General features: G+C 37.4%; 1 protein-coding gene across 5 annotated transcripts in view; it reads left to right on the top strand.

The window, feature by feature from the left end:
- The window catches only part of LOC150094270 (protein DOP1A), a 613,349-nt gene that overhangs the window by 48,482 nt on the left and 545,311 nt on the right, over window positions 1-19,556 (top strand). For 4 of the 5 annotated variants that reach the window (XR_016550242.1, XM_090412136.1, XM_090412135.1 and 1 more), the window contains exon 3: window positions 19-371. Coding sequence is in view for 3 of the 5 variants with exons in the window: in XM_090412136.1 (XP_090268262.1) it covers window positions 19-371 (353 nt within the window). In the remaining 2 variants the exon portion in view is untranslated. Of the gene's footprint in view, window positions 1-18; window positions 372-14,712; window positions 14,796-19,556 lie in introns of those variants that run through there. The other variant, XM_090412138.1, reaches the window with a different exon arrangement.

Raw genomic sequence — 19,556 nt, 5'->3', positions numbered from 1 at the left:
ATTACTCTTTGTTTACAGGTGTTATTAAACAACATCAAATATTCAGTAATTCCACGAAGAATTATCATCAGTAAACGTTTGGCGCAATGCATGCATCCAGCTTTACCCAGTGGTGTTCATCTCAAAGCTTTGGAAACTTACGACATTATTTTCAAATGCATTGGAACAAAAAGATTAAGTCAAGAATTATTTATATATAGTGCAGGCTTGTTTCCTTTATTAGGACATGCAGCAATGAATGTTAAACCTACATTATTGGCAATATATGAAACTCACTTTGTGCCTCTTGCAGAAAAACTAAGGCCTGGCTTAAATGGATTCCTTATTGGTATTCTTCCAGGTTTAGAAGAGGGATCAGATTATTATGAAAGGTAATTATCTTTTGATTTAACCAAGAGCATTTTTTTCCTTCATAAAATGAAGGAAAAAAATTTTTTTCCTTCATTTCCTTCAATTAAAAATGTATTTTTGTTCTCTTTAATGTTAAGCTTACACCTTAACATTTTTTTTTTTTTAAAACAAAATCTTTGAATTATATTTTTGTATCTTTTAATAGTTTAGTAAAATTCATAAACTATCCTTGTTGCTCTTTTTAGATTTAATTTTTGCAATGATTAGCAATATTCAAAAATATCATACCACAGTAGACTGAAATTATTATTATTATTATTATTATTATTATTATTATTATTATTTGAGACTTCCAAGGAGTCAAATTACATAAACATTTAAAATTTATGCCAAAGCAACTAAGGACAGGTGAATCTATCATAATTTTTCTGATATAGTGTATCATGATAATTGTCACTAGAGGGCCATAAGGTGTGTAGTGTTAGAAAAGGGTTCTGGAAAATATAAGTGCTATTTTGAGTAATAATTGGCAATATTGCTTGAATTTTATTGTAGTACTGTAGATTTTTGATAACTTAGTGCTGCATGATTTTCATCCTGATTTCTACATGATATATTAATTGAAATTTCCTTCTTTAAACAGAACACAATGTCGATACTCACGAGGTCAACCACATGGACATCAACCGGTCACCTAGGTGAGCACCCACCGCAAAAATCAAAATATAGATATTGATTTTTGTCTATTAACGATATAGACTTTTCACAAATGGTTCAATGTGGTGTGCACAATATGTATGTATGGTGAAATATAATAGATGTGCTTGTGGAGAGGCTGAATGAGAGATGAGAGAAAGTGTGGATTTGTAGGAAGTGCGATATACGGGGGGGGCTGCAAAGTTCTGATAAACATCTAGAACAAAAGTGATATTAAAGCAACTGATATAACCATAAGAAAGAACATATCTTAAAATCCTTTAAACCCCCATGTTTCATCAAATTGTAATAATTCGTTCTTTTTCTTTCAGGATATATGTGTCAGAGGTATTAGGATATGTGAGAGGTTTCAAAGAAATTCAAAGACACAGAGGTGCTGACCCTCATCAAGTTTTGTACTCTGCAAGAAAAGTCCACAACTGAGATTCACCAAACTTTGTGCGAGACTTTAGGGGACTGTACCCCAGCATATCCAACAGTTTGCAGATGGGTGGCCAAGTTTAAAACTGGGCATCCTGAGACTACAAATGTCCCCAGGTCAGGAAGACATTCCAGCAATCACACCTGAAAACATTAATGCAGTCCATGTCATAATCCTTGATGATAGATGAATACCGGCCATAAACATTGCAAAGACTCTGGAGATATCCAGGGAATGAGTGGTCATTATCCACCAACATCTGGACATGCAGAAGCTCTCAGCAAAGTGGGTCCCCAAATGTTTGAATGCTGGCCAAAAGAGAGAACGTGTGCTGTCATCAGAAGGTATTTTGTGTCGTTTTGAGAAATCAGGTACAAATTTTTTGGCTCATATTGTGACGGTTAATGAAACATGTCTTTATCATGACCCAGAGACCAAACAACAGTCATTGGAGTGGAGACACAAATGTTCTCCATGGCCAAAGAAGTTGCAAACCCAAAAGTCAGCAAGGAAGGTTCCTGCCATTGTCTTTTTGTGATACGTATTGTGTAATCCTTACCAAGTACCTCAAAAATGGTAAAACTGTTACAGCAGCAGCAGTTTATTTAACAGCACTGAAGGAATTGAAGGAGGGGTACTGATGGAAAAACACTGCAAGAAACTGAGAAGAGGTGTGTGTTTCTTTTGCAGGACACACACGTGCTCACACTGCTCATGAAATCCAGCAGACAATATACAACTTGGGCTTTCATAGTCTGCCTCACCCACCCAATTCACCAGACCTGGCCTCATCTGACGATTTCCTATTTCAAATTTAAAGAACCACTTGAAAAGAACAAAATTGACAATAGATGATGAAGAAGTCATATCTGCAACTGAGGACTTTTTTGTGCATCAAGGGGCACTCTTTTTTCTTAGAGAATTGCAAATGATGCAGCAGCATTGTAACCAGTGCATACCGTATTTACTCGAATATAACTCGCCCTCACGTATAGTTTGCACCCCCAATTTTACTTTATGAAAAAAGAAATTAAAAAGGTTCGCATATACTTCTCACACGGAAAAAAAGTTTTAATACTTTCACATCGGGGTGATAACTCACTCCCTGCGGTAAACAACATGCCCTTCCAAACAGCCACTATACTGCAGATGCAAGAAAACAAGTAGTTTTCTTGTATCACTGATAAAGTACAGAGACATTTGCAGTCTGTATAAAATATTTTTCAACAAATAGTGCAATTAGAGATAACGGATAAAAACGGCACTAACTAATGAATCACATGTTCCTCCCCCCCCCCCACACACACATTAACCATGCTGTATAGACTCAAGCAAAACCATATGTTGCACCTGCAAACACTAACTAAAAAGTATTGTTTTTAGCTAGACGTGTGTGTGAGTCCACCTGCCAGCTCGAATGCAAACAAGCAGCAATAAAATTCAACGGATTGTGCTAAAATTCATAAACTTGTTAAAACTAAGAAATATATAGTGAATGTTGTTATGGCAGTTTCAGATATTATGGAATTTGGTTGAAGAGAATTAGCATTTCAACTAAAAAATTGCGGGCTTGCCTTTGTCTTTGGGTCGTGCAATCTTTTGTTAATACTGCACCAATCATGTGCACATCTTCATAGCCACTCTGTCTTCTACTGGCCTACTATTGCTGTCTGTTTCACGCTCTGCTTTCACTTCTAATTAGTCATTCATAAAGGATTATTCGTTCTTCTTCTTCTTCTTCTTTCGCTATGCCTTATCCCATGTTAAACAGGGTCGGCGTTCCCATCTTTAATCTTCTTCTTCCAGATTCTCTGGTCCAGGGCATCTTCCCAACTCCATCCTTTCTCCCTAAGATCCTCTGCCACCTTATCCCTCCATCTGAGTTTGGGCCTGCCTCTTTTCCTCCTTCCCTCCACCTCCATATGTTCTACTCGTTTACCAACATACTCCTCACTCCTTCTCTCTACATGACTGAACCACTTCAGCCTGCTTTCTTGTACCTTCTTACTGATTGGCCCCACCTATCCTTCTTTGTAACACCACTCATCCATCTCAACATCCGCATCTCCACCATCTTCCTCTCCTGTGCCTTTGTTATCGGCCACGTCTCTGCACCATGGAGCATAGCTGGCCTCGCCACCATCTTATACAGCTTTCTTTTCATCTTACAACTCACTCTCTTGTCGCACAGGACCCTACTCATCTTCCTCCAGTTCATCCAGCCACATGTTATTCGGTGCTGTATTTCCTCATCCAGGTCACCATTCCTCTCGTTGACCCACCCGAGGTACATGAATTTCTTCCCTGAAGTTAACTTTTCACCCTGGAGTCGTATGATCATGTTCTCGTCACTCCCCGCTGACATATATTCGATCTTTACCCGGTTAATTTTCATGCCTCTCTCTCCTCCAATACCTTTCTCCACTCTTCCAGGGTCTTTTCAAGCTTCTCTCGAGATGATTCGCAGAGAACAATATCATCGGCAAACATCATGGTCCATGGTGCCTCCTTCTTGACGTCCTCCACTAGTACATCCATCACTAGATCAAAGAGGTAGGGGCTCAGAGCTGATCCCTGATGGATCCCTACGACAATGGGGAACCCCTCTGTCATGCCAACACTAGACCTGACCTGAGTTTTTGCTCCCTCATACATCTCCTTCACCAACCTCGCGTACTTTTCCGACACCCCCCTTCTTCCTCATACACCTACATACCTCCTGTCTGGCTACTGTGTCGTATGCCCTTTCCTGGTCTATAGACACCATATGTAGCTCTGCCTGCATCTTCCTATATTTCTCCATCAATCGTCTTAGGGCAAATATTGCATCCATTGTCCCTCTTCCTGGCATAAATCCAAACTGCTTCTCACCAATTTTTGTTTCCTGCCGTATCCTTCCTTTTCTTTCCCATATCTTCAACGTGTGTTACATTAGTTTGATCCCTCTATAGTTGCTACAATCTTGAACATCTCATTTTCCCTTGTAGATTGGGACGAGAATGCTTTTCCTCCATTCCTCTGGTATCGTCTTTTCCTGTTGGGCTATTTTCCTCATCAGATCGCATAACATGTCTATGCCCTCGCTGCCCAAGCTTCTCCACACTTCTCCAGGTATCTGGTCCACCCCCACAGCCTTTCCATTCTTTGTTTTTCCTGAGTGCCCAATACACTTCCTCTGCTTATGCCCCTGCACCGATCCCTCATTTGCCTCTCTATCCTCACACCTCTCTCTTGGATGCTCCTCATTTTGTAGATTACGAAAATATTCTTCCCATCTTCCTCTGATTTTGTCCTCCTCTTGGGTATCCTTTCGAATCGAATCGAAGGCCACAGCATGCTCTACGATTCTTTTACCTTCTTCATTTCTTTCACCACTGCTCCAACCCCCCGTGCACCCTTTCTTCACCACTTCGTTGCCTTCTTACATGCCCATTCAGGTCTGCTCCGATGATCACTCTCACTGTCAGGGATTAACATTACCACCTGGTCTAGTTCTCTCCAGAATGTCTCTTTCTCCTCCTCATCACAACCTACTTGTGGAGCGTAGCCACACACTATCACAGCCACGCTTCCTCCAATTCTTAATTCTTCTAAATTACTGGTAATTTTTACTTGAAATAATGGGAAAGAAGATGGCACTATTTGGGTAGATGACTTTGACACAAGGAAACTTCTCTAGCTGGAAGTAGTCATAGCGAATAGGAGATTCTTGGTAAGTCATACCCATTTTTAGTTTTTTCCTGTAAACTTTAGTTTCCGAAAATCCCTGCGTATATCTCACACCACGATTTTTTAGCTTTAATTTTGGGAAAAAAAATAGTGCAAGTTATGTTCAATTAAACGGTGATACAGGGTGGCCATAAATTAACTTTCCCTCTTTGGAGGTATCTGTAGCTAAAACTAATACATGGAATGAGACTACATTTTATATTGAGACCTTCAAAAGGCATGGGGGAGATGATTTCCGTGAAAAAAAGATTTAGTACCAAAAGGCGCCAATAGGGGAAATTTTGGCACTGGCAGATCCAAAAGCAGTCAGATATTTGCAGTAAACACAGGTAAAAAGATTATGCAAATTTTACTGTGCATACATGACAGCAGCGCCACCAATTCCACTTAAAAAAGGATTGGGAACATTCAGGCAGTTATTTGAATGACTGACGAATTGTGCTCAATATGCATCCTACCTTGCCTCAGCATGCTTTATTTGTTAAGTTGTTTTACCTTAAACAGTGCAATGCCATAATGGCCCTTCAGGATTTTAGAAGGCTTTATAACCTGCGTACAGGTCCCATATCAGCTGTAGCACTGAAAGCTATGATTAAGAAGTTTGAAGAAACTGGATCACTAGGAGTTAGACCTGGCAGAGGATGGAAAGCAGTGCAAGAAGAGAGTAACAGATGTTGCTACTGCAGTGTTCAATGACACAGGGACCAGTACTGGTCCAAGCGCTCGTACCATAGCTTGCAAACTTGATATGGCTTATGGTAAATTTTACGGAAAATGCTTCACTTCTATCCATATAAGTTCAGTTGTGTGCAAATACTAACCGCAGATGATGATAAGCGCATGACCTTCGCGCTGATGTTTCTTGCCCGAATGGAGGTCGACGATGACTGGCCTTGGAGAATATTGTGGGTGATGAGGCTCATTTTTATCTGAATAGGTTGGTCAACACTCACAGCTGCAGAATTTGGGCATCTGATCATCCTCAAGCGATCCAGCAAGTACCATTGCATTCTCCAAAAGTAACCGTGTGGTGTGGCTTCACAGCCGATTTCATAATAGGACCATACTTTTTTTTGAGCGTATTACTGCTACAAATCCTGTAACCTGCTCCATTACCGGAGAGATTTATCGAAGAATGTTGGAAAATTTTGTCATTCCTGTTGCAGCCAAGACGATGTTCGGATTCCATAATTTTTACATTGAACATTCAGTACAGCACCTTTTCCCAACTTGCATGTCTTGAAAGAGAACATAAAACGGGATGTTATGAACATCTAATCCGAGTCCTTATGCTCAGCTGTAGAGCATGTCGCACACCAGATGCAATTTGTTATACACAAGAAAGGTCAGCACATTGAAAATCGTGTATGTGGTCCAGGAGACCTTGATTCTGATGAATAAAACATTATTTCCTGTAAGTTCAGTCACTACATTAATTTCTGTGTCTCGCAAGTTGTTGTTTTAGCTTAATTATTATTATTATTGTTGTAACTCGCCACGTATCCAGCTGGAATGAGTGACGCGGCTGTCACTTACACTGTCGAAATGCTATTATTCCTGTTTATCTGCCTTTAATGTAATTATCCACTTGTTTTCAGCTCTGCTAGCGCCAAAATTTCCCCCATCGGCGACTTTTGATACTAAATCTTTTTTTCACGGAAATCATCTCTCCATGCCTTCAAAAGTCTCACTATAAATGTTAAAGATGCCAAGCAATTTTATAATCTAGGTTTTTTAATCCTTTTTCCCTAGTAAGCAAACAGACAAGTAAGTCAAGTTTGCTGCTGCACGTAATGCAACTCGTGGTAAAGGTGGAGCAAGCTCTGATCCCTTTCCTTAGAATTTTCCCCCAATGCAAAGCACATTTTCTTGGGAAAATGTATGATGCTATGCATTAAGGTAATGGTCACTACCCATACCGGTTTTGACCTTTATTGAGGTCTTGTCAGTGGGAGCCAGACCTAAAAAATGCCAAGGGTGAAGTAATACAGAGCTTATAAATATATGTTAAAGATACCAAGCAATTTTATAAGCTAGGTTTTTTAATCCTTTTTCCCTAGTAAGCAAACAGACAAGTAAGTCAAGTTTGCAGCTGCACGTAGTGCAACTCGTGGTAATGGTGGAGCAAGCTGTGATCACTTTCCTTAGAATGTTCCCCTAATGCAAAGCACATTTCCTTGCGAAAATGTATGATGCTGTGCATTAAGGTAATGATCACTACCCATACTGGTTTCGACCTTTATTGAGGTCTCGTCAGTGGAGCCAGACCTAAAAAATGCCAAGGGTGAAGTAATACAGAGCTTATAAATATTTTACCTAAACAAGTTGCCATAAGGTACTTTGACCTCATTAAATAAAAATCTCAGGATGAGAGTAATATGTAGAAAGTTTTTTATCTTGGTTATATATTATGTTAAAGATACCAAGCAATTTTATAACCTAGGTTTTTTAATCCTTTTTTCCTAGTAATTATCTTGGGAAAGATAATTACCTAGTGCAACACTAGACAACCACAAGTTGCCTAGTGTTGCACTACGTGCAGCCACAAACTTGACTTACTTGTCTGTTTGCTTACTTGCGAAAAAGGATTAAAAAACCTAGCTTATAAAATTGCTTGGTATCTTTAACATAATATATATATACTCAAGGTAAAAAACTTTCTACAATATTACTCTCATCCTGAGATTTTTATTTAATGAGGTCAAAGTACCTTATGGCAACTTGTTTAGGTAAAATATTTATAAGCTCTGTATTACTTCACCCTTGGCAAGGAAAACCTTGTAAACCTGAATGCCACCAAAACTCAGTTCTGTTTGATCTCTCACAAGAAAGAGCTTGCAACTCTTCCCCTTACCTTCAATAATACTGAGATATCCAAACACAATCAGATATCTCTTCTTCGACTGACTTGCACCTCCGATCTTTCCTGGCACAACCATATTTCAATTATAGCTTCTGCAGCAGCCAAAACACTTGGTGTACTTTTTTGCACAAGATACTACTTCACCCCTCCACAGCTGCTAACTCTATACAAAGTCCAAATCTGTCCAGCTATGGAATATTGTTCCCATATTTGGGAGGAGTGCACCAAAATCTTCTCTACAATTGCTCAATTCTATCCAGAAGAGGGCAATCCGGCTAATTAATGATCTCTCTCTCTCACAGACATTCCGTTTCTGCCTTATGCCTCTTCTACAGATTTCATGGACAGTGCTCTGCTGAATTGGTGACTATTATTCCTCCACTCTCCTCTAAAATCATTTAAAACAAGAGCCACTGTAACCAACATCCATTTACAGTCCATCTTAAAACTCACCAAGCTAATTTCACTGTCTCCTCTTTTATCCCATCTACTTCTGTCCTTTGGAATAGTCTACCCCACTCTGCCTTCTCCAGAGATTACTATCCTCAGCTGTTCAAGCAGAATGTAAACTGACTCCTCCTTTCTTATATTTCTCTTGTCCACACCAGGCACTCTTGTGCTATAGGTCTTGTGACCTTTCATGTGTGTGGATCAGATATTTAAAAAAAAAAAAAATTCAGTTCATCCAATAAAAGGGAACCAGAGGAGTAGATTGCATCAGTCCCATTTACAAGGCTCTTGACAACACTCATTCTCTGTGAAGAATCATGGTGGGAACTTGAGAGACTGCATCTGCCAGCAAACCAAAAATTCATCATGACCCACAGGATGTTGAACTATTAAGGCATCCATAAAGGACCACTGAGTTCATGCTTAATAGTGAACCCAACACGAGAGCACAAAGAGAGTCCATCCTCTCCAGAAATTGAAGCAACTCTGACTTAGAGCAGGACCAGGCTGCAGATATATCATCAACAAAATGCAGCCATACAGGAAGCTGAGGAAATTCAATGTCACACACATTATCTTTCACATTTGTAAGAGTTCAGTATATAGGAAAATTTATTTTATGTAATACTAGAGCTATATTTTTCTCTCAGAGAGTGGTGCGTGATTGGAATGGATTGCCATTGGATATTATATGTGGAAGTAGGATATTTTGTTACACATATATTATATGTATAACAAAATATCAGATATATGTTACACATATATCCAATATTATATTACACATAATATTGGATATTATATGTGTAAATAAATTCAAGAACAGGTATGGCAGCTGGTGCAGGTAGTATGTGGCCTCCCTCAATGAGTCTTTAACTCTTTGGAGGTCTCTCTTAATGATAATAATACTGAATTCTTACAGATGCCAGCTCTAATCTTGATAACTATGATCACAACTTTGTCCAAGTTTTCTTTTCTACACAACTTCATTCACATAGCCACTTTTAGTTTTGCATGGTACTAGATAATCTTCATGATTTCTTTCCTTGGGTGTGATTACTGTTTTCACTCTAATGATCTAAAAAAAAAAAAAAAAATTCTTACTGGAATTAAGGACTTATACTCCTATTCCACTCAAACTTGCAGGAACTGTCCAAATCTTCCTTTATGAGTGTTCCATAACAGTTGAAGAAAAACTTCAGCTATACACTTAGCCGAAAAGACATGCAAATATAAATTAAACTATGGAGCAGACTTAAGGGTAGAAAACTTGCCTTCTGCACAAATTGCAGACAAGCCTTCTAGTATCTTGTCAAGTCTGGTATCCTAACATCACCAAAAGACAAGACTGACATCCTGATATTATTTTTTTTTCAACTCATGCAAAGACAACCATGGAAAATATATCAACAAACAAACAGTTGCTGTTTATATATGCTTTATGTGAATCCTGCTCTCAAAAGGTATAGGATTTTCAAGCTTTAGTAGCATTTTTCATATTACATAGGAATGCACAGTATATCAGTAATTTACTCATTTATATATTATATAAACAGTTTTTTTTTTGGGGGGGGGGGCAGTGGTGCTGGGCTTGTCTCAACCAGCCTGACCTGATTGTTTTGTGGAACATCAGGAGCAATGCTCCATTGTTGTGATGCACACATGCTGTTGTAGAAATAATGCAAAATACCATTATGGTTGCATTGCTTTGCATCCACCAGCCTGGTTGGCCAAGTGGCTAGCATACCAGCTCTCCAACCAACAGGTTATGGGTTCAAATCGCACTGTGGCATGGATGTTTGTGATTGTCTTTAGGTGGAAGATGAATTTCATTGCCTGGTGTGAGACTACCCCTGCTTATTGGAGGCCTGAAGTGCCTGAAAAAGTTCCATGTTTGGTGTCTAGAGCAGAATTTCCAGACAATGTCAAATAAATAAAATATTACAAAAACATAATATATACAGGTGTCCCTTGCTTTACACAATTAATTGGTTCTACGAAATAATCGCGTAATATGAAATCGCGTAAAGTGAGTTGAATTTAGCATGGGTGAGATAGGGGTTTCTTCAGAAGGATAAAAAAATTAATACTTTACACCTGTGAGCAAAAGAAATTTTAATGAATGAATTGTTTAAATTATATGAATTATTTAAATGAATTATTCAGCTTATAAAGAAAACATACAAATTTTGTCGTTTCGTCAAGATTGAACACTTGCTGAGGCAAATAACCATTTTCCGGAATTACACTTAGAAATTTTGCTGGAAAGTTCTCAGCAGCAATAACATCAGCTCAACAGCCTTGCCAGTCAGCTTGAGATTATGGAATCCATGTCGCACCTTGAAACGTTCAAACCACCCAGCACTTGCAGAAAAAGATTGCACTTTAGGATCAGGATCTATAGTATTCAAATCATCAAACAAACTTTTCGCTTTAGCCTGGATAATCAAGGTGGATAACGGAACAGCACGTTGATTTTCATGTTCAATCCATTGGGCCAACATCCTTTCCAATTTCTCCATAATTGGTGCCCTTATTTGTGTTATCTTAGTTGTCGACATTCTCGTTGCACTTTTACAACTTTCTTTTATTTTCTCTGCTTGATTTCTTATTGTTCTTAAAGTTGATTCTGAAATTCCTGTAGCTCTGACTATGTCAACTGTGCGCTCATTACGTTCATACCTCTTTATAACTTCTAATTTTTCCTCCAGTGTTATAGCTTTTCTCTGTTTTTTAGTCTTGGAAGTATTTTGATCACAATTACCTCTTTTTTTCTATAATGTTTACGTTGCAGAAGACTCCAAAAATGGAGCTCACTAGTTCTACACCTTCTGTGAGACTGACATGCTGCACAATTCCTCCTTGTCAAAGCAGTGTGTGCACAAAGTCACGTGACCACGCACAGGGTGACTGCGAAATTGCTACCGGTTCGGTTGTGATTTTTAAAATTTACTTTTTAAAATCATGTTATAGCAAAAATGCGTAAAGTGAGATCGTGTATAACAAGGGATACCTGTATGTAAAATTGACAAAAATGGGAAAAAAATATCCTTGCCCACCCATGGTACATATATTCTATAGGTTTAGTAATAATCTTTTGTAGGTGGTAACCACATTAAAAAAAAAAAAAAAAAATATATATATACAGGGTGTTCGGGATAAATTTGACAGTTTCATAGGAAAAAGAAAATCTTCTTTGTATCTATTAAATTTAATGAATTGACAAAAAAACATTACAGGCAGAGTTAATTACAATACTATCAACAAGATTTACTCAAAATAACCACCATTAGCATCGATCACAGCTTCAATTCTGCTTCGGAACCTCGAACAAGCTGATGCTACAGTCTCCCTGGGAAGGGCCGCAAAAACTGTTTTAATTTTATCCATTAACTGGGCTTTTGTATTACTGGAAGTGCGATTGGTGTCTTTTTCAACTGCGCCCCATACAAAATAATCCATGGGGTTAAGGTCTGGGGAGTTTGGAGGCCAAACATTTGGACTGGTGAAGTCGTAGAAATTTTCAGACAACCATTTTTGACTTTTCCCAGAGGTGTGGCAAGGGGCCGAATCCTGCTGCCATACATACGGCCTACCATTGGCTACCCTTGTTATCCAGGGCTTGACTACAGTTAGCAACTCCACGAACAAAGCCCGAATTCCAATGCCAGGGTTCTTCAACACCTGTTCCTGCAGATTTGCGAGGAATTCTGCTGTACGAACGCAATCAGATCGTCTGCTAGCGATCTTTCTTCTTGCTACATCCTCGTAGTCACCATTGCAAGTCTCTAGTTCATGCCTGATTGTTTTTACTGTATTCAGGGAGCATTGGGCAGCAGTCGTAATATCCTTATTTTGATGGCGGGCACGAATCATCATGATACAAGTTATTCTCTTCCATGATTCAGGTGGGTTCCAGCTATCCATCCTTTCTGACATCTTGTATATGAATGAAGAAGGATCCAAACTTTTAAATGAAGAGAAGTGTGTGTTAATACATGTAACTTACGGAAAAATATAATTAATTATAAATATGTCAAATTTATCCCGAACACCCTGTATATATATATATATATAGATAGATAGATAGATACTCACTAGATGGAACAAAAGGGGAGTCACTGAGTCATAACTGGGAGAAAGAGTCAGAATTCTGGAAGGAGAAGAGATGTCAGGACTAATTGGTAGAAACTCATGAGTTCACAAGAAAGTAAGTCTCTAGCATTGGTGCAGAGAAGAGTGACTTGTCATGTCAAAAGCTAACTCATCATCAGACTCCAGGATGAGAGTATGTTGGAATTATGACTAATGAGTATATCATTAGTCATAATTCAGAATGACAAATAGATAATTGTCAGAACAGTCATCAGCCATGGAAGCTAATCTCAAGCTGATGTTCTTGAAACAGAAGGAAGTGGTATTCAGCTCATCTGAAATTGGAGCCTTCAAAAGGGCTGTGACTATTTATGTCCCACCCTCTTCACGTATTTCAGCAAGAAATTTTAAAGTGCTTATTTATTTAGGTATGCTGACATGCCTTGTGTTGTGAACTTAGAGCTGTGTTGTAAACCCTAACCCAAATAGGACCAGGCTGAGAAGTTAATATCTCCATAGGATAAGAGTTGTCTAAAGTTGATTTTAGAAATGCTAATGCTTAACTTAGTTTGATTTAAGCAACATTAGATGTGTTTATGAGTAATAAAAGTGTTAGTGCTGGTTAATTCAAATGTATAATATACAAAGTCATTGTTAATTAACCTATTATAGCATGTATAAACTAGTGTTGTTTGTTCATATTACATTGCTGCTGTTAATTAGTCCTTTATCTGAAGTCTGAACAGTCACCTCACTATTTTGCTCTTTTGTTAAGAAGCACTACCTTCTCATATAATCAAGAGATAAATCATTTCTGCACCACTCAGCACACTCTGACTTTGTGACTCACTTGGGTTATGACAGCATCCACAGATATTTGCATGGGAAACTGTATAACAAGAGATCAGGGATGTTGGGAGCACAGAAATGATTATCTGGTATTTTGTTAGACTGATTTTTGAAAGAACACTGCTGCCAGCAGATATCTCAGCTTCTCTTCCAGCTTGATTTTCTGCAGTCTGGTTATCCTCACTGTTTGGGTAATTAGACTGCAGAAAATCAGGCTTCAGTGATAAATAACCAGAGAGGTTAGAATGGTTATTAGAATAAAAATGCAAATGAATGTCTCTAAATTGGAAAAGGAAATTTTGAATTAGTTCAAAAAGAGGGATTCTGGATTTGTTGACATTCTTTGACACAGGACAAATGCATAAATTCGACTTTTGTAGTGGAAGTGATCATGTGAGTGAAGTTTGGAAAGTTAAGGTAGATGGCAGTTGTCAAGGTTGCCAGTCGTGACTATTAGAAATAACAGGTCACATTTAGATGTCTCTAAGTAGTGATGCACGTAATTTATATTAGATTTAAGACAAAGGACCTTGGCAAAGGATATATTTAATTTTTTTAGGTTTTTTTTTTTTTTGTGTTTTTACTTTTTATTGGATTTTGTTTTTTCCACTTTTCTGTTTATGCTTTTTGTTCTTTCACAAAGAAACATTTTTGACGAAGGGAAAAACAAAGTAAATTAAAATTCCTTTTCTTGTAGTGCTATTAAAATTAATTAGGATGCCTTGCATAGTTCAGTGTTGGGAAAGAGCTAACCCTTTCTGTGTGATGATGCCAATGTTGGTATCACAGAAAGACTTTTGTATTCTCTTCAGTGACTCTAGCATCATAATCATCACATTTTAATTTCTTTTCTAAAGGAGAAAATATTCCAAAATGCTTGTCAGAGCATTCCTGAAAAACTCTATAATGCTTTTTAATGTAATTGTCATTTATTTATTTATTTATTTTTATCAAAAAATCAAAGTTTTATGCATTATTCAAACAGTGTTGAATGTGTATCATTTGCTGATGGGTGTCAATTGGAAGGTGGTTAGCAATAAATTGCTAAGTTTTGTTTTGCATTCTTTTACAGTTAACAAGCAATTCTATACCTCTGGACTGTGAAAGAACTGCAAAAAAAATTTTGATGCTCCACATTTTTTTGTGAAGATATCAATCAACCTTTGAAAACTGCATTTCTTTGGGTGTTGATCAGTCATGTAATCCTATGGATGGCAACATCTTCCTCTGCTCATGCAATTGTGCAGTTCAGCTTCATGTCACATGTGAAGTGTGTAATTAGTTTTATATTTTTACAAGGGGATACAGATAGGCATTTTAGAGGTAAGCTCAACTAGAAAGCATGCAGAATTACTAAAATATGCTACTAGAAAAGTATGAAATTTATTTCTGTATTTTTTACAAAGTATATAATGGGCATTTAGAAAAAAACTCAACTATGAAATATACAGGAAAAAACTTCATGTTTTCTCTAAATTTCATAGTTGAGCTTTTTATTTAGAGAAAACATGAAGGTACGTTGTGTATTTTTTAGCATTTTTTTAATGCCTATCCATTTCCCCCTTTAAAAAAAAATACAAAACATTATACCCTTTCTAATTTCACTTTTTACTAATTTTGCATGGTTTCTAGCTGCATTTTCCTCTAATTACCTATCTATATTTCCTTATAGAAAATATGAACTAGTTGCTCGCTTTGCACTTTACATAAAGTCAAACTTCAACTGCACTGCATGGCATTGCCTGAATGGTGGAAGGATGCTGCTGCCTCCCATAGGATTCTATGACTGATCAACTTAAAAAAGTGCAGTTTCAAAGTTTTGTATTTTTTAATAAAAAAAAATAGTACTTGCCAAAATATTATAGTTGTTCTTTCCAAGTACAGAGGAAAGGAATAGTTTATGAAAATTTTGAAATTTCCAGGAGAATAATCCATTCTGCACTAATGTCAGTTTCATTTTGTTCTACTTACAGCTGTTTTCATGACTGATACTTAAGGGATTAATGGAAAAGTATAGGAAAATGACTAGTAGGCATTCCTCTCACACAGAGTACCTGCTCTCTTGTCACATGACCTTGAAAGGATATTTTTCTTGCCTACTACTGTTATGAGTTTTTGCACCTGTGGTTCTATTCATAGTACTAGTAGTGAAGGGAATTAATTCTCTGATTCATAAAAATGAAAATTGTTTGGAAGGGAAAAAAGAAACAGTAGGGGAAATTGGTGTTTGCTGGAGACCCAAACATCTGAATACCAAATGAGATGTTGCTGTTATGGAATATTTTAGCAAAATTCATATTGGAAAGGAACTTTGTGATTGACAAAAAAACTGTACATTTTCTGCTCTGGATAGACATTACTCTTCTGTTTCAGCCGAAAGATGTATGAATTCACTTGAATTGAACATTCCCATGTAACAATAAAAGCATTATTGAGTATATCATTGTTAATAGTAATAGTCTGAGTCTTGTTGATGTTACAAGATTCACTTGGAATTCGAGATAGGTAGCAATTTAGCCCAGCCATGACATTTGTTTACTGTACACTTTGTGGCCTCATATGTGGGAATGATATATATATATTAAAAAAAAAATCCCCATTTAAGTTCTGAGCATAATAAAAATGAATATGTCACACACACACACAAAAGAATGAAAAAGTTTTAAGAGGAATCATTTGGCTTGGACAGAATTAAATTTAAAGTAAAGAATTTAACAATTAGAGAGTAAGAATTCAAAAACTAGAGCCAAACTTTAGCAGTTGTAAGGCGAAACCTGGTGGAGGCGAAGTGCATTCAGATGCTTAGGCAATGTGAACTTTTATTATTATTATTATTGCACGGGCATTTCCATGGAGTCCTAAGACTCATTGTGGGAGACCCCAATGATCAACAGTATTTATCGTACCTCTCCTTGAAACCAGTAACAGAAAACAAAGCATTTGCGCACTCCAATCCATTAAATCCCTTAAGTGACTTAAATGCTATCATATTCTCCTCACCTCCTTTTCACCTATCAACCAACTTTCACAACTCACAAATCATCAGTCTATCCTCAGGAGGATAGATTGATGATTTATGGAGCATTCCACAGACCACTCACCATCTTGGTGACTTGTCTCTGGATCCTCTCCGCCATTTCCTCATCCCTAAGAAATCACACCTGAGCAGAGTAAATCAGATGAGGTCATATCAAGGCTTTGTAATGAGAATGATAACTGCCTTATCTCTGCTTGTTAGTGTGTTCTTCAATAACCAAATAATCCTCTTTGCTACCTTGGCTGCTTTAGCTATATATCCTCTAAACTTTAACATTCTATTTACTGCTATTTCCCCCCCCCCCTCAAAAAAATCCCCAGCTTCATCAATTTCCTGGATATAGTTAACTCAAAGTGATGCACAGCTTGTAATCTTTTGTTTCCCAAAATGCATACCTTTACACTTTTCTAGATTAAATTGACATCCATTATGTTTTGCCCATACTATCAGCTTATTTATATCATCCTGCAAGCTTTGTACATCATCTTAATTAACTGTTACATTACTCAACTGTGCATCATCAGGAAACAACTGAATATCTCCCTTTAAATCATTTCCTATATTATTTATATACAAATTAAACAGCAGTGGTCCAAGCACAGAGCCCTATTACATCACTCTTCTCCTGGATTCCGCTCCTCTATATACAGTACTATTTGGTATCTGTTCATCAGCCACCCTTTTATCCACATCACCAGTTTCATATCCATCCCCATTTGTTGCAGTTTGTGTAACAAAGTTCGATGTGGTATCCTGTCAAATGCCTTTTCAAAATCCAGCAACATCTTTGTGTAGCTATTCCCTTTATCCAACTCAGCTGTCACACTATATAAAGTTAGTAGATTTCTAAAATATGATCAATCCTTCCTGAAGCCATGCTACCCCTCATAGAGTATCATAATATTATCCATCCATTCATGAATTATATTTTTGACCAAATTTTACTACCACCCTTGAGTTGGTTTATAATACTGATTGGTTAATACTGATTGGTTTATAATTTGCTACCACAAACTTAGATCCTCCTTTATGCAAACAAATTATTTTGCCCTCCTTCCATTTCCTTGGGACTCTGACAGAGCTGAGAATTAAATTAGACAGCCTGGTCAAAGGCATCACCAATTCTCATGCACATTCTCTTAAAACATGAGCTGATATCTCATTCAGTTCTGCAGCTGTATCTGCATTCAGATTCTTCAATATCCCAAGTGCTTCCAGTTCATCAACCTCTGTTCTCACATCAGTCCCTGTCATATTTACTTGGGTGATATACCCTTTCAAAGTGGTCACTCAGTAGCTCAATAGTTTCATTTGCCGCTATCACCTCTCTACACTCTATACACATTAAAGTTATCCTTCCATAGCTATTCTTCCTCTTACTTTCCACATGATGAAAGCACTCTTTGGGATTTCCTTTTGGCTTCTCAGGTAATTTCTTCTCATAATCTGATTTTGCCTTCTTTACTATTCTAGTCACCTTTCTCCTTATATACCCTTCACAACATTTTTTTTATTTTATTTGCAGCTCATGCTTAATGTTACTACTCATTCATCTGACTCTAACTTCTACCTGATTTACTCTCCTGACCTTGGGTGCACAGTGCCCTACTGCTTCCTCCAGATATCCCTTTGACTATCCCCCCATGCACTGTGAACATCCTTCCCTTGCAGATCTTTATGTTCCACATATATCCCTTTTTAACTGGAATTTCCACATGTTTTGCTACCTCCTAAGTCAAAATAATCTCTTTCCCCAATTGGAGGCACTGTAGCCACCTGAGTTATGGACAGATCTTCTGATCCTATAAACCAGATCTAACACTTGTACCCCAAATCCATCACATTTTGCTTCAAGTAATTATCTCTGAGTAAGTGTATAAATTTCCTTCCTGCTATGGTATCTTTCCTTCTTCCAATCTATGTCTCCAAAACTGAAGTTCCCTCATAATAATTACTCAACTTACACTCTTTGTACTAATCTACTGATGCATGTCTTCCACATCATCCCAGATGCCCTGGTCTATAGCAGCAACCAGTTTTATATTTTGGTCCTATTCACCTCAATATCACACCAGATTGACTCAAAAGAACTGCCATCTGTACGACTGACTCTTACTCTTGTTGGCTACAGTTCATCTGCTATCATCAGCAGTTCCTTCCCCTTCCATCCTGTCTACTCTATCTTTCCTGAAAATACTAACACACACACTCTCTCTCTCTCTCTCTCTCTCTCTCTCTCTGTAACCATGTCATCTGCTGTTAGCCAAGTCTCACTAAAGAAGTTTTCTGTTAAGGATAGAAGGAAAAAAAAAAAAAAAAAGGGACTTGCTGTACTCAAGAAGTTGAAAAAAACAGCCCAAGGGAAAAAAAAAAAAAAAAAAAAAAAGAATCATATACAAAGTACCTAGAAAGTAAATCAGCACGTTCTTTTATAGAATACAGTTACACTGCAAGCTGTATAAGTAATGCGTTCCATGAACCTTTACTTAACTCGAAATTTATGTAGTTTGTAAATTACATATGTACAATAAAATGTTCAAAGGCTACTCGTACCGCTGTCTTGCATTAATTTTTTTGCTATTAATCAGATGTTTATCATTTTAAATATTTTTCATTTTTAGGATGATTAAAAAAAAATTCAATTATAAAAAAATTTATCAATTGTATTTGAATAATATACATTCTGTAAATATGAAAGTAGGAAAAATACATAATATAAAAACAAACTGAAATGTTCACTTTTCAAATAATAAAATGTATCGTGATGGCTAAGTTGGCTGCTCTAAGGAATGCTGTTCTGCGGGAAGTTTTACCCCTTTTGACATTGAAGGCTGAGGGTAGTCGGGGTCATCTGAGTTGTCATCTTCACTGTTGTGAACGGCATCTCACAAGCATGTCTAGAGTAGATTGTGTAGTCACACGCTTCTTGTCGTAGATGGCCTTGTAGCTAGACATATTGGAATAGATACGGCAGCTAACATTTTCAAACCTCTCAGTTTTCGGATCCATCGATTCTAATTTTTCTAACGCAATGTCTATCTAGTTAA

This window comes from Typopeltis vanoorti, chromosome 22 (assembly GCF_054136105.1).
Source record: "Typopeltis vanoorti isolate ZY-2024b chromosome 22, IOZ_Tvanoo_1.0, whole genome shotgun sequence".
Lineage (NCBI taxonomy): Eukaryota > Metazoa > Arthropoda > Arachnida > Uropygi > Thelyphonidae > Typopeltis > Typopeltis vanoorti.
The sequence above is the reverse complement of the archived record's forward strand: the minus strand, read 5'-3'. Positions and strand labels throughout refer to the sequence as shown.